The following is a 15,414-nucleotide window of genomic DNA, read 5'->3' as shown; positions in this document are numbered from 1 at the left end:
TCTTTCAATACGGTGCTGCTTAGTTTGAATACTGCTTTCTAATATTATTTTTTTTTTATTATTTTTGTATTGTAATTCTGCTGATGAGATTGAAGAATTGAATAAATGATCCTACATATCTGAATGATTAATAAAGAAATGATTTCTCTGTTTTTGTAGTAGTAGTATTCTGCCTGTATGGATTAAAACTCTGTATTAGTTTCTCTTGCACAACATTAAATCATTCATACCTGCTTGTGATGTTGGGTTGAGAGAGCAAGTTTAGAAGAGATCAGCTTGACATTACTATAATTTTTTTTACTTTTTTTTTAATGGAAATGAAGTAATTCATGTGTATTAGAGGCTGCACTTAAAAAGCAACTAAAATATATATAACAATATAATAAAATAGTAAAATACTTAAAAATATTCTGTAATAAAAAATTTTGACAAATTTAAGAAAAAATGCTTTCAATGATCCAGTACTTTTTTTACGAAGACAGAGGAATCTTGCTCTTTAAAAATGGTTGGTTATTCTGAATCACAGTGCCTTCTGGGGCAGCTGATATGCTTCATGCATGCAGCAGAGGAAGCAGAAGTTGGAGAACACTCATTCTTCCAGTGGTTTCACACAAGCCAAAAATACATAACAGTACTGCTGTGTCTAGAGTCATGTTTTTAAAATTCCGTGGTAAATTGACATGCTGGTAAACTTTTCATTCTGAGTATGGAAATGTCATAGATTCATACGTACATCAGTACACAAGTGTGCATACATGAACATGTACATAGGTATGTAGTACCTAATATCGTAGGCAAACACATAGATCTTGTACGTGTTCAAACAGAAAGGATGTTTGATGCTGTATTTTACGAGGGCTGCTCTGAAAGTAATGCCTCCTGTCTCCCATTTATAATGTTGTCTCGTGATGTCTGAGGTAGATGCTGGTGGTATGGCAGTAGAGGCCTTCTCACCAATGTTCCATTACATTGTTGTTGTATGACAGATGGCAGCAGAGGGGCAGTCTGACAAAATAGCATCTGACACGGAACGGTGTGTGAAGCAAAGGTGTGTTGTGTTCCTCTGTGGAAAAAATAGCTTGCACTGACATAAATTGTCACTTGCTGAAAGTTTGTGGATGTGAGCACAGTGAGCTGGTGAGTGGTGCGTTTCAGCAGTGGTGAGAGTGACAGTAATTCACTTTTGTTGGCATGGATTGTAAAGAACTTGGCATGCAGGCTCTTGTTCATTGCTGGTGAACATGTATAGCTAATGATGTTAACTGCATTCAAAAATGATATTTTGTTGCTGACAATCTATCAAATACTGCTGTTGGGCTCTTTGTATCTATTGTAGCTCTCACGGAAATAAATATGAGGCATTATTTTCAGAGCAACTTTTGTACTTGCATATATTGATTTGTACACACGAACATGGGTGTACGCATATATCTTTATGTAATACCTAATGTTTATAGGCAAATGCATGTAGAAATTTTATCTATTCACAGAAAACAAAAGGTATTTGACGCTACATATTCCGTTTGGTGCAGCATTGTAATGACATTTTTTGTTTATTACTGTAGAAAATTGAACACACAGCTTTTCTTCACAAAATGGTGAAAATGCAACAAATTGCTAAATTTGTAAGATCTTGGGAGTACTTCTGAAGTATTGCAAACCATAGCACATGCATAATTATTACTAAGCCATTCAGTGCATCTGTGTGTATTGGAAGCAGACCTGAAAAGCTGAAGAATGACAAGATTTTGGCTGCTCTCACTGTAGTCATTGTCACTGCTGTTTCTGCTGTGTGGGCTCAGAGAAGTAGCTGCTTGAAACAGGAAGAGTAGCTAATGGCCAGAATTTCAGAGCAAGTCCAGGAAATGCTCGCGAGAAGCCACGAATATCTGTGGTGGGGGCGCCCCATGCCCGTTATTTGTTGAGAATGAGTAACGTGGAAATAAGTGTCAGTGTGATAATTAACTGTTATACAAGCACTGTAATAACCTTGATCAAACATGCTTTGAAGAGCTTGTGTAGTTAGCAGATCAATGTTTGCTGTTTTCCTTTTTTATCCTCTAAAGAAGGTTGCTCTCTAGCCAGGAAGGACTGGGACATCTGACATCACTATAAACATGTAGTCTTTTTTTTCACATTGTCTATGCGTAGCATAAAGCTACGAGCCTTTTTGTTTTCGGATGTTTTCAGAAAATGTGATAAGCTTATGTGTACCATTCTATGTATGACACTTTTTTTTTAATGTTTGTTTCATTTTTGAACTTAGAAATATGTGATTTCTTGTTCTAGAAATTGTGTCTTCATTGACAGAGATCTGAAAATGTCTGTATTTTGAGGATGCTGAGGCGTAATTGACATGCTGATGTACCAAAATTCTATTTTCCACGATTTCTTACAGTGTGTGTTGTTTTCTCTCAGCTAATGTACATCTACCTGATTTAATAGTCTGTTTTCCAACTCAGTTTTCTGCATATTTCTCCAGATGAGAAAATCTCCTCAGACCATTTGTATTAATTCCTTTTATTTCCCACAGTGTCTAAAGCTCATCCTGTAGAACTGAAGTACTATCTGGAACAGAAAAAATGAATCCCAAAGTTTATCACTTGTGTGCTTTTGAACAGTCAAGATGTTGCTTATCTTTGAGTTTGTACAATTTTTTTAGGTGATATACAACAATCAATCAGTGGAAGGAGTGACTGAATTTTATTTCATATGAATGCAGTATTTCACTACTCTGGATATCTGACAATTATATGATCTGTCAAAAATCTGCTCTCCAGTGTTCTTAAGGAATATTGTAATTCTTTGTAAATTGCAAATCCCTACTTAAAGAGCATAGCAATTGTTTTTGTGCTGCTCTTCTCCCCCAAAAGCTGCCATTTCAGAAACACAGAAAAACAAACACAGAAGCAAATATCTGTATACTCTGTGTCTAATTATTTGGACTGTCAGAGAAATAGGTGAAAACAATGATGGAAAAAATGACTACCTGTTGCTGGAGGTACAAACTGGTGACTGTTTAAAATGCACTTCAGAAATTTCCCTTTAAGCGAAACAGAGGGTTTTCTTAGAAACAAATCTGATATAGAACAGGATGGGATCTGAGCTAAGCTTTATAGAGGAGCACGTACATAGTTCCCTCTCTTCTCTGCTAGTGTAAAAGACAAATACCTAAGTCCGCTGATTTTTGATGATGCTTTACAGCAATTCTATGTCGTTTTCAGCTGAAAATCTGTATGCTGTAAATGCAACTTTTAGAGATGTAAGAAGCTTAGATGACTTTTTCAAGGATTAAACTACTGCATACAAATTTTATACACATGTTGCTGTATAGGAAAATTTATTAAGTTTGAGAATTGGTGAATAGATAAAGCAAAATTAATGCCAGAACAATCTCTGAAAGCAATAACATTGGTCTTTAAAAAAAATCAAGGTGCTAAGCATCCAAGCATTACAGAGAAAATATTAAGCTTGATTTTATACATTTGTTTGAAATGAAATGTTTGGGGCCATGTTATGAAGATATATCACAGTAAATAAATAATAATGCAGATAGAAATGCAGCTTTTAAAGAACATTCAGCTTTATACATATGGTTTAATATTTCCTAATAGTTCTGAGGCAGACAGTATAAGAAAACGTTGTTGTTGATGGTATTGTAATTACTATGTCTAATACTTCATCTGCTTCTCAAAGCTTTATTTCAGTTCGTGTCACATCTGCTTCCGAGCGGCTCTTTTGCCATAGCGCAGCTCTGTAATCGAGCAGTAGAGGGCATTCCTTCTTCAGCAAATGGCACTAGTTCCTTCAGAAGACCAAAGGTTTGTTCAGCAGGTGAGCATGCCTGGGTCCTGTCTGTCTTCAAATGTAGCTCCTTCACATAGAATCATAGAATCATAGAATTACTCAGGTTGGAAGGGACCTCAAGGATCATCAAGTCCAACTGCAGCCTAACCATAGTACCCTAACTCTAACAACCCTCTGCTAAATCATATCTCCGAGCACCACATCCAAACAGTTCTTAAACACGTCCAGGAACGGTGACTCAACCACCTCTCTGGGGAGCCTATGCCGATGTTTAACCACCCTTTCTGTAAAGAAGTGTTTCCTAACGTCCAACCTAAACTTACCTTGGCGCAACTGGAGGCCATTTCCCCTCGTCTTGTCACCTGTCACCAGTGAGAAGAGACCTACCCCGCTCTCACTGTAAGCATCTTTCAGGTACTGGAAGAGAGAAATAAGATCTCCCCTCAGCCGCCTCTTCCCCAGACTAAACAGCCCCAGCTCCCTCAGCCTCTCCTCATAGGGCTGATTTTCCAAGCCCTTCACTAGCCTCGTTGCCCTTCTCTGGACCTGCTCCAGTACCTCCACGTCCCTTCTGTACTGAGGTGCCCAAAACTGAACACAGTATTCGAGGTGAGGCCTCATCAATGCAGGGGCAGCATGACTTCCCTCGTCCTGCTCACCACACCATTCCTGATACAAGCCAGGATGCCATTGGCCTTCTTGGCCACCAGGACACACTGCTGGCTCATGTTCAGCCGACTGTCCATCAGAACACCAAGGTCACTTTCCATCAGGCAGCTTTCCAGCCACTTCTCCCCAAGCCTGTAGGGTTGCCTGGGGCTGTTGTGACCAAAACGCAGGACCTGACACTTGGCCCTATTGAAACTGATGCCGTTAACTTTGGCCCATCGATCCAGTCTGTCCAGGTTCCTCTGCAGTGCCCTTCTCCCCTCTGGCAGATCAACGCTCCCTCCCAGCTTGGTGTCGTCTGCAAACTTACTGAGGGTGCACATGTTGGAGATGGAATAAAAGGAAAAACATTTAAGTGAAATTTACAATATACACCTTGGAGTTGACTACATAGTCGATAAAACAGTAAATATTTTTAATTATTTCATGGAATATTTTTGTACATATGAGCTTATATACATGTTACTCAATTTTATTCAGCAGTACTTTCCATAAATTCATAAATCAGTTCTCTTAATGCAGTGTTGGATATAGATCAAAAGCTGAATTCTTTCTGTTGATTATGATTGATCAATAATGGTAACAAAAACGTTCTCAATAGTACTTCCAGCAAAGTGCTCTTGTTGATAGCAGCACCTCCCTCAAAGTCTGAGAGCATGTTCAGCAGGATTTGGAATTGTTGGAGACCGTATTAAAATTCCAACAGGCACGTTTGGTTTTCACAGTCTTGACATTCTAGCTCTGCCATTAAATTACATTAAATTTAGTCTGGTATCCATGTTCTCTTCTTCTTCCACCCGGAAAATACAGTCTCATCTGGGAGAAATGAGTGTTGGTTCTCATTTCTAACTCACTTTGCTTTACTCCCAGTTTCCTTTCCAATGCTAGGAAATTCCCTCCTTTGCTGCACTGTCCCTTGGAGACTGCTCTGTCAGTCTCACCCTGGTGAGCCGTAGGAGTGCACCCTCAGTGAAAAGCCATTGACAGTGACTGTGGATGACCTTTCTGGCTGTGTTGAGGGCTGCTCTCCTTTTGCCAAAGAATTTACTTCACACAGAGTACTTTGGGAGAATGTTTTTAAAGGTTTCTTCTCTAGTTATGAGTTAATTAAGACAGACAACTGAAAATAAAACTTCTGGCGGTGGTCTACTGATTAACCTGCTGTTTTCTAAGTTTTTCATGATGTTGCTTAGTCATCAACAGTGCATAACCTCACTATACATTAAAAAGAAACACTATGGAAGAAGATATAACTGAGGGTTGTACAAGGAATTCTGAAGAGGAAAACAACAGAATGGGATCTGACAAATTATCTTTTTATGATTTTATTTGTCATCTGGTAAATTATTGTCTTAATTTTACATCGATTTCCATTTGGAAACAAGCCAGTGTCTTGATTTTGTATAATACTCTTGTCAGATGCTTCTCAGAATGATGTTTTCAATCTGTATTTCAGAAATTTTCTCCAACTGTGGTAAAAGAAGTTTTACTGTTGATGCTTGTTTATTTATTTAATTTTTTTCCCTTTGGAGTGATTAAATCCTAGTGTTTAATTAGTATAGGATAGCAAAAATCATGAGTGAGAGAAAAAGATTTTCTTCCCTGGAAAAGTAAGAGTCTAGCAGGTGGTGTCTCTGCAGCTGGCTAGTAGATCTGGTAAACTCTTACAATATTTACTGAGGGAAGTGTCTGGAAAAACACTTCTTTCCATGTCACTGATTGGCAGATTCAGATAACATTTCCTGGCTTTACTTGCATAAACCTGAAGCACTCAGAAATCTGATTCTGCAAAATAACACTTCTTATTTCGGAGGATGACCATGGGCAGAAAACAAAAGAATTTACAATAGGTGGGAATTAAGGTTATTGTCAGCTAAAAATCTGCATTTATTGAGAAGGCTCACAGATTTTGAGATGAAAAAGTGCTTTCTGATCACTTGTGGTAAACAAGTTTATTGTTTACTGCTTCCCCTTTGTTATTAGCCACATGCTTCTTCCCAGTTCCTTGTGCTAGGTTTGAAGTTTTTGAGCTCTGTGCTGAGAAGAGTATAACCCAGAGAAAAACTATCCTTAGCAAATAAAACAAAGAGCCCCCCACACCCTTTTTTAATGGGATGGCACCATTATGGTTAGAGCTGATTTAATGAAGAGTTCTATAAGAAAAGGAAGATGGTGCAAAGGAAAGTGGTAACAGTTAGTATTGTTGCTTAGTTAGAGATGAGAGAGGGAAGGATCTTTGTGCCAGCTGAAGAGCTAGTACAAGGCTAGCTTTGCTGCTCTGGCCTTCTGGTATATGGATTGCTAGGTAGTGTTCTGTGCCACCTATCCAGGTAATGAAATGGGAGAAACACAAGCAGCATGAAAATGTTCTGAGATCAGCCACTGGACTTGGTGAGCTAAAGGTGAACTAGATGAAGGAATGTAATATTTATGCATCTTGACAAATTCTTGTGCCTCTTTGCTTAGTCCTGGAAGCTTGGTACTTGAATAAAAACAATTCTGTAGGCAGTTTTCCCAGTGAAAGTACTCCCAGAGGCTTTTGTGAAATTAAGCAATAAATCAACAGGAATTTCAGTACTCCCATTTTATGATTTGTGCACAGGTAGGACAATTTAGGATCTGTTCATGAAAGCTAGTAGGTTGCAGTTGATTTGCTCAAAATCAGAAATCTGCAATGAAGATACAATTTAATGCAAATATCCCAGGTTCTGCAAGTTCTGCTTTTAACTCTGGTTTGTTGTCAGTGTCAGTGACAGCATACAGCTTTTTCCATCGAAGTAGGAAGATTGAAATCTTAATTGTGCATTTGGTTGCATCACTCTTGAGCTTAGCATTCACTAGTAGCAAACATTTAAGTGGAAAGTGTTTAACAGCATTAACTATGAAATATAATATTCTATAATTAAAATACTCCCACTTCTGCTGTTAATTGTTTATCTGGTTGATTGGTAATGGGCTTTATATGACAACAGCAGTCATGAGCAAAAATGGAAAAGAATGGAAATCAGATTTCATACGATACCACAGTACGTGTCCAGTATGATGGACAAGTTATCTTTGGACTTGAAAGGTAGCACGATCTTAAACTTCTTTAAAAACATGCTAATGCTGAAGGAATATTATCTCTTCTGAATGTTAACCCACAACAAATTCTCTATCATTTTCACGAAAAGCACAGATTCGTTTGTGTTTTTTTGTTCGGTTGGTTGGCTTTTGCATTTTTCCTTTTTATGAAGGAAAAAAATGAAGCTAGCAAATATAGAACATTGCATTTAAATATTAAACATCAAAGTGCACAATGAATTTTTAAAGGGCCAATTAATAAAGCAATATATCCATTTGCTCCTGTGCAAATCCAAGGATAGTGCAAAGAGTTCAGCAAACAGAAAGTCAGTTGCTGTGAAAAGAAAGGACAGCATTGTAAAGCAAAATTTCAGCTCTCAGAGGGAGATATTATTAAATCCAAATAATGAAGAAAGGAAGGGCTTGAAATTTGTTAGAACACTTTAATTGGGAAATAGTTGAAAGAAAAAACCTTGAAATATTTAAAGTTTCACTAAAAGGAAATTAGTGCCCCAACTTTTAAGTGATATGACTTAACTCAAGGAGATGAATGCTAAGGAAAGAAGTACAGCAAATTTTAGCTGTAGCTGTTAACAAATGGGAGTGAATTTTCATGGGAAAATATTACTTCAAGATGTTATTGCAGACTCCTGTTGCTGATATTGTCAGACAAATTTGAACGATAATTTTAAAAATTAAACTATCCTCAGAATACAAACCTCTCTCCTCCTGACAAGGTACTGAATGTTTCTGCTTCTTCAAGGCTGTGAAATTAAGTGGAAACACATTTTTACATAGGAAATTCTTTCATTTGACACAAATGAATACAGAAGTGCTTTGCTTATATTTATTTTCAAGGACAAGATGAATGTGTGAGAGAGTATAGTCAGCAGGAGATGAAGTGCAGTAGGGCAAAATTTTAAACAGTCTTATTTCTGGGCAGAATGTACCTAGTTGAGTTTCAGGACTGTGTGCATATATGATATTATTTGAGGAATCTGTGGTTTCTGACTTGCACATCTGTGGCAAGTGAAGGTAATCATAAGATTTTCCCTTTGTTTCTGTTGATGTTTCTCTGCTGTAGAAGCAGGGAAGTCCTATCACATCACTGAATTCCAGTTCAAGAGCAACTGTTGTACTCACTGTTTATTTCCTTACCAGGAATGTGACACCACATTACTCCTGGAGTCAAAACAAGTGTTTTATAGCCATTTTAATTCCCACTCTAAAAAGCTGCTGGACTAGGAATGATCTAGTCTTAACTTCGAATTCTTCTTTTCCCAATTTGTCTCAAATAGGTATGTGTAACCTCCTTCAGTCCCCAAAGCCTATTAAATCATCTCTCAAAATAGAAATAACAATGTGCCTTTCAGATAGTTAACTTTTTGAAGGCAATGGGACATTAAGAACATTAATCAGCAAAATAGAACGTTGCTAGAGTGTTTCCCTTTGTGAACACCCTGCATGAAATACCCCTGAGAACAAGCTGTTCCTTTTTGCTACTAAAGCATTGGTTTTTCTGGCACTTAATTCCTCACTGAACTCCACTGTTATCTTACAGGAACGTCTAAAACTGCCTTGGGTCTGGTATATTAAAGCTATAGAGTTAAGTGCAGGGCATTGTGCTGCTCTGTTCTCCTCAAAGCAGCCAATTCTGACTTCTGCACCCCTACTAGTTTGCTATTCATTTTGTTTGTAGTATTTCCACATACAGTGAAAATCCACAGTGCTTAAGATCTCAACAAATGCACAGACGATCTATTTCAAGTTTTCAAGTTGTAACTGAGTTAGCTTAAAACATATAGGAACTGCTTACACAAGCTCCTGTTGTAAAAGTTATGTTCAGTTTGTAGAACCTGAAGTAGGTGATTTTTACATGTATGTGTGGTGCCTATAAGAAGAACAAGTTTTTCATTTCTTGTATATTCCTTTCAGTCCCTGCTATTGAAACACAAACTAAACTGAGTACTTGACTAAGATGTTCCGGTATTAGAATGTTCACTATGTTTTAAATGGTTTGGGATAGTTGCTTCATGCTCTAATGATAGTTATGGATGGAAGGTGTTCTTTCAAAAATCTGTGGCAACTGGTGTCCAGTGTAGATCATATCTAAATCGCCAACATACGAACTGTATGACTAATGAAACACAAAAAAAGAATGCAAAATTGAATACTCTCACTGCAGTTTTCCATCCATCTAAATGTGTACTTAAGCTGACTGCTATTTTCTCCTCTGCAGTTAATTTTACCTAAATATCTTATATTTTTATTTTATCTATATTTTATTCACCCATTAAATAGGCTTTCTATTGTGATTTATTTGAAGTAGTTTTTGAGGGTCAAACTGAAGGATTGGTTTTGTTCTGTCAAAGATTGCTAGGTGATATTAATAACAATAACCATGCAAGTTCTTCCTCTTAGCATTTATGTACAGTATTGGAAGAAAATGCTAGAGTGCAAATTTTTCTGTCTGTGTGGGGAGCTCTTGAGTTTCTTAACAGATGTACATCTCCGGAATTCATTCATAGAGCAGAATTTGCCCATGTCAAATAGGAGATCCTTATCTGACAAACTCTTTGTTGCCTGGATTCTCTCAGATATCTATCTGGTTTATTTAGCATCTGGAAATCTGTCAGTTCTTATCTTACAGAAACTGTTGATTTGTCCTGGTTTTCTGGTTGATACATAGCTAATATCTAATTCCTCTGACCATGTCCCAAATTTGCGCATCTCAGATTAGTATCAACCATGTATATATTTGTGTTTCAAAAGATATTTTTCTTTTTTTTTTTTTAATTTGCTGGAAGTTCAGGTGCTGAGAGGTCAAAACAAATTCATTCATTCCAATAATTGAAGTTAACATGTAAAAATTAAAAGCTAATATTAAATTAATAATATATTTTTTTTTACCTCATCCATCTCAGTCAGAGAATCCCTTAAAACTATCTCTATATCCAAAACATCTCTGTTGTCTGCTGTTACAACGGGAAGCAACAGCCCTTTAGCAGAGGAGTTGATGATTGCCTCATTCTTCTTCTCCTAGTTCATTCCTCAAACAAATTCTTTTTCTGGTGTCAGCTTATAGATAACTGAAATGAATGTGCTTCTCATGTCATCATGGTTTTGGATCACGTACCCATTATTATTTCTACAGTCTTTTGAGATCTTGAGACAAAAAACATGAATATAGTATTATTATAGTGTATAGTATAGAATATAGTATTATTATTATTCATTCTGGAATACCGACATTGTTTTTCTTGTATATAAGTGGCAGGAGGAACACAGTCAAGGAACTTGCCAAATTCAATTAAGAATTACAATATAGTGGAAATTATAATTATTGCTGTTATTGCTGTTACTATTCTATTATATTAAAAGCAGGAGAAAAATGCATCAGCTGTGTTTTTTCAACATCATTTCCCAGACTGGATGCATCTTTTTAGATAAAAGAGGTAACTTCATTAAACAGAGTATTAAATTACAGAAGGAAGGGATGCTACAATAGAAAGAAGGGATGCCATTCAAGGGACCCAGACAAGCTTGAAAAGTGAGTTCATGTGAACCTAATGAGGTTCAACAAGGCCAAGTGCAAGGTGCTGCACTTGGGTCACAGCAATCACAGACATAAGTATAGACTGGAAGAATACCTCATTGAGAGCTGCCCTGCTGGGAAGAACTTGAGTGATCCTGGTAGATGAAAAGCTTAATGTGAGCCAGCAGTGTGCTTTTGCAGTCTGAAAAGCCAACAGCATCATTAGAGCAGAGTCCAGCAGGGTGATGGAGGTGATTATCCCCCTCTACTCTGCCCCTGTGACCACGCCTCATCTGGAATACTGAATTCAGTCCTGGGGCTCCCAGCACAAGAAAAATACAGAGTTAGTAGAGTCCGTCCAGAAGAGGGTCACAAAGATGATCAGAGAATTGGAGCACCTCTCCCATGAGGAAAGGTTAAGAGCAGTGGCTTGCTCAGGCTGAAGAAGAGAAGGATCTGACAAGACCTGTGACTCTCCAGTACTCAAAGGGAGCTAATCAGCAGGAGACAGAACAATTTTTTATACAAATAGTGATTGGACAAGAGTGAATAGTTTAAAACTAAAAGAGGGGAGAATTATGTTAGATATTAGGAAGAAATTCTCTACTCGAAGGGTGGTGAGGCACTGGCACAGGCTGCCCAGAGAATCTGTGAGTGCCTCATCCCTGTGGGTGCTCAAGGCCAGTTTGGATAGGGCCCTGGGCAGCCTGAGCTGGTGGGTGGCTGCCCTGCCCACAGCACGGGTTGGAAATAGATTATCTTTAAGGTCTCTTCCCACCCAATGCATTCTACAAGTCGATGATTGGAAACTAACTTCCTGATTTAACTTGTGTTCTACTTAATGTGTAGTCTTTACTTACCCAGATGAGCAGTTAAGTCAGAAATGTTTCTGAATAGCTACAATTTACAGATAAAACATGTGTTTTATTAAGCTAATTTTTTAAATGTTAAAAAACAGAATTACAATGCAGAGTAAGGCATTTGCTTTCGAGTTCTAAAGGCACTTCAAAGCCCTAGGCAATTTATGTTTAATTGGGTCTCCAAGGTAGAAAACAACACTATGCAAAGAGACCCCTTAACATATTATCCTTCATCCCTACTTGGACTTACCCATCTGAAGGAGAGCTAGAGAAGAAGTATAATATGGCTAGGAAAGTAGATAGATCAGTTGTCCAGTGAGGAAATTATTCCTGGATGTCTGGAGAATTTACTGTAAAAAAAAAAAATCAATAGTGTGTTCTTTGTTCTGTCCTCTTTGGAATAAATAATGCTAATTCACTAATTGCTCTTGGAAAGAAAAAGCAGTTGCTGAGATTACTGCAAACTAGAACAGTTTCAAAGAAGATCTGCTCTTCATAAAGTTATTAATATAATACTTGGCTATTATTCAGATTATAAGCAGTAACTTTCCTGTAACAAGATTCCGGACTGTAGACAATCAGGAGACATGAAGATGAGACTACAGGTATTCAACTCCCTGAATGCTGCATTCCAATGATTATATTTTGTTGGTTCTGCTTGCAGAAACTTTGGGACGTAAAACAAAATCCCATTTTTCTGCCTGTAACCACAAAGTTCAAATATCCCTTGATATGCTTGTCAGTGTTTCCATACATTCTAGATTGATAGGGGCTTTCTAACAATTAAAGCAATGTCTCGCTCCGATTTATAGGAGGGAGATGAGGTTCTTTTAATATTATATACCCGGCATGAGATTAAGAAACAACGGTTCAAATGTTGGTCCGACCAGTTTATTATAATCCTAATCAGGGAGACGGGGAAGGGAAGGAGGGCGATAGAAAAGAGAGGAAAGAAGCAAGAATTGCGTAAAGCGGGGATAGTCACCACCAGGATCCAGCAGCGATCCCGTTGCACGACGTTTCGATGGTCCGAGGTAGAAGCAGCAGGGGGGGAGAGAGAAGCAGCGTGGCCGGCCTTGGGCAGCAAGCAGGTGGCAGAAGGAAGTCGCGGAGCCGATCCAGGAGGAAGCGGCAGGACTCAGGTAGCAGGCCCAGGGGAATCCGCCAGCATGCAGGAATTCCGTGGTGAGGGATCTGATGGCAGACACCTTCCCTCATGGTTTTCGGTTCCTCCTTTTATTCTCCTTTTTCTCCTGCCTAGCTTATCTTCCTTTCCTTGCCCCTGGCCTTGTCCATCAAAGTTCTCCAGACAAAGGATTTCACAACCTTTTGCCCAGGACTTGCCTGGACTTGTATAAGTCCATCTGTGTCCCCAGCAAGCTTTGAGACACTGATGTTAGCAGAATAATATCTTACAAGCAACTGTACTATTGTACAGGTAGGTGAACAAGTTATGCTGTGTACTGCTGAAAGAGAGGATTCCAAACTGAAGCTGAGGAATTGCTTCAGTGGATTAGAATCACAGTAAAAGTAAAGGAGTCAGTTGTTAGTACTAAATGAACAGTGTGATGCAAAGATAAGGCCGTAGACATAAGACAGTAGAACACCACTAGCAGATAGATCTGTATGAGTCACTAAATTTTGGGACAGTAGAAAAAGATACCATATGAAGTGGACAGCCATTTCAAAATATACTTATGACCAGATCCCAATACTAAGTTTTAATTTAATTTCAGATGTGAGAAATGTTTGAAGTACTATGAATTGTGCAATCTCAGTTTTAACATAGTACTCAATTATTCATTTATTCCCTCTATAAAAATGCAATACTTGTGGATTAGATCATTTTTAAGATTGAAGAAGAAATTAAGATAGGTAAGAAGGAGAACATCTTGACTCAGCTGATTATGGATAGTAACATTCTTGCTAACTTCAAAAAATGTAGTTCTTCATCTTTTCTTAGAGAAGTAGAATAAAAAAAGTCAGTGTTGAAGAAGTGCTGCTATTTAGGCACAGTGAGGTGATTCACCTTCAGGTGCTATCACAAAATTCTTCTCTGCTTAGGACAAAAGAAATGTAAAATCAAATATTAGTTTTCCCTGTTAGAGAAAAAAGAGATATTCATGCAGAAATGAATTGACTATCATATCAGGGAGTCACGCTAAGAGTATATTCATTCATTCTACTTATTCTAAATGTCATCTAGTTCATCTAGTTCTAACATTCCCATTCACTGGTTAGCCCATTTCTCCCAGACATCTCACTCCAAGTTGTTCAGTGGTTACAGACCCATATGGTCTAACAACAAGATTCTTTTTAGGTTTAGTGTTTTTTCACTACTTACTGCAAATATTTCCTTTTTTAATGCACTTTACTTACTTTTTATATATATTTTTTTCAGGTTGTAGGTAACTCCTGTATTTGTCATAAAATCACTCCTGCTACAGTGAGTAGAACTGCACACTAAGGTGGTAGACAAAAATCAACTCAGAAGTACCTATTGAGGCATATATTAAACTGTATTGTATATCCTGTATTTTAAAATTGTGATTATCACGTGATTTTGAAGTTATAAACTATTTTTATCTGACGAGAAAAGTGAAATCTACTCTGTTCTTTCTGTGTAGTTTTGCTATACACACTGGGAGTAATGATAAAGAGAATGCCAAGTATTGATTTATTCCTTCACAGTCTCCATAAACACTTAACCTCTCTCTTCTTTTCCCATTTCTTCCCTTCTATTGAAGATGTTTCCTCCAAAATAGCAATCTTATCCCACCCAGATTTACACTGACTTTATGCGTAAATTTTAGTACATTTTCTTATATTTCTGAACTAATATACTGAGAATTAATAAAAATATTTCCTCATGCCTGAGTTTTTGTGGCTTAGTATAGGCATCTTGTGTTCTCTACTTCTTTTCTATAGCAAGTGAACTTAGAGATTATCCAGCAGTTGCATAGGACCTGAATCCAGAGGAAAAGATCTGAACAGAAGCGTATAGAAGCACACAGTAATCTTTCTGATAAATATATTTTTTTTCATGAGAAAATACAACTAATTGGAACTCCATTTTGAGGGGAGATATAGACTCCCCTCAAACAAGGTGCCTAGACAACATTTTATTAGTATTAGTATTTTTAATATTTTGGGTCACGTGAACTGCTAATCCTCTCAAACGAAGAAATAATAGAATTTAGAAATTCTATTTAGAAATTTAGAAATATTTAGAAAATTTAGAAATAGACTTTAGAATTGCTGTGGGAAAAGTGCATTGAAAATTCTTTTTCTTAAAATTAAAAAGAGCAGGTGATTTATCAAATTTATCAAATCCATATTAGGTTTTAGTTACTTAAATGACCATTCTCAGTTTTGGACTAAGGGGCTTTCTCTGTAGAGTGCTTAATGCCACTCTTGTCTTAATAAACCGCTTTGCAAGTTTTGAAAATGATAGTCTTGGTTCAGTTGCACAACATTGCT

The 15,414-nt window shown here is 37.4% G+C and overlaps 1 protein-coding gene across 1 annotated transcript; it reads right to left on the bottom strand.

Annotated features, from left to right (window-relative positions):
• Positions 1-3,310: 3,310 nt before the first annotated feature.
• Positions 3,311-12,173, bottom strand: LOC146542212 (uncharacterized). The gene is made up of 3 exons (XM_085213903.1): positions 10,450-12,173; positions 8,259-8,303; positions 3,311-4,785 (listed from the first exon to the last, which is right to left on the bottom strand). Exons 1-3 carry the CDS (start codon positions 10,452-10,454, stop codon positions 4,428-4,430), a joined length of 408 nt encoding a protein of 135 aa, XP_085070029.1. The 5' UTR covers positions 10,455-12,173; the 3' UTR covers positions 3,311-4,427.
• Positions 12,174-15,414: the final 3,241 nt, after the last annotated feature.

This window comes from Meleagris gallopavo, chromosome Z (assembly GCF_905368555.1).
Source record: "Meleagris gallopavo chromosome Z, MGAL_WU_HG_1.1, whole genome shotgun sequence".
NCBI lineage: Eukaryota > Metazoa > Chordata > Aves > Galliformes > Phasianidae > Meleagris > Meleagris gallopavo.
This window is presented reverse-complemented; position numbering and strand designations above follow the sequence as displayed.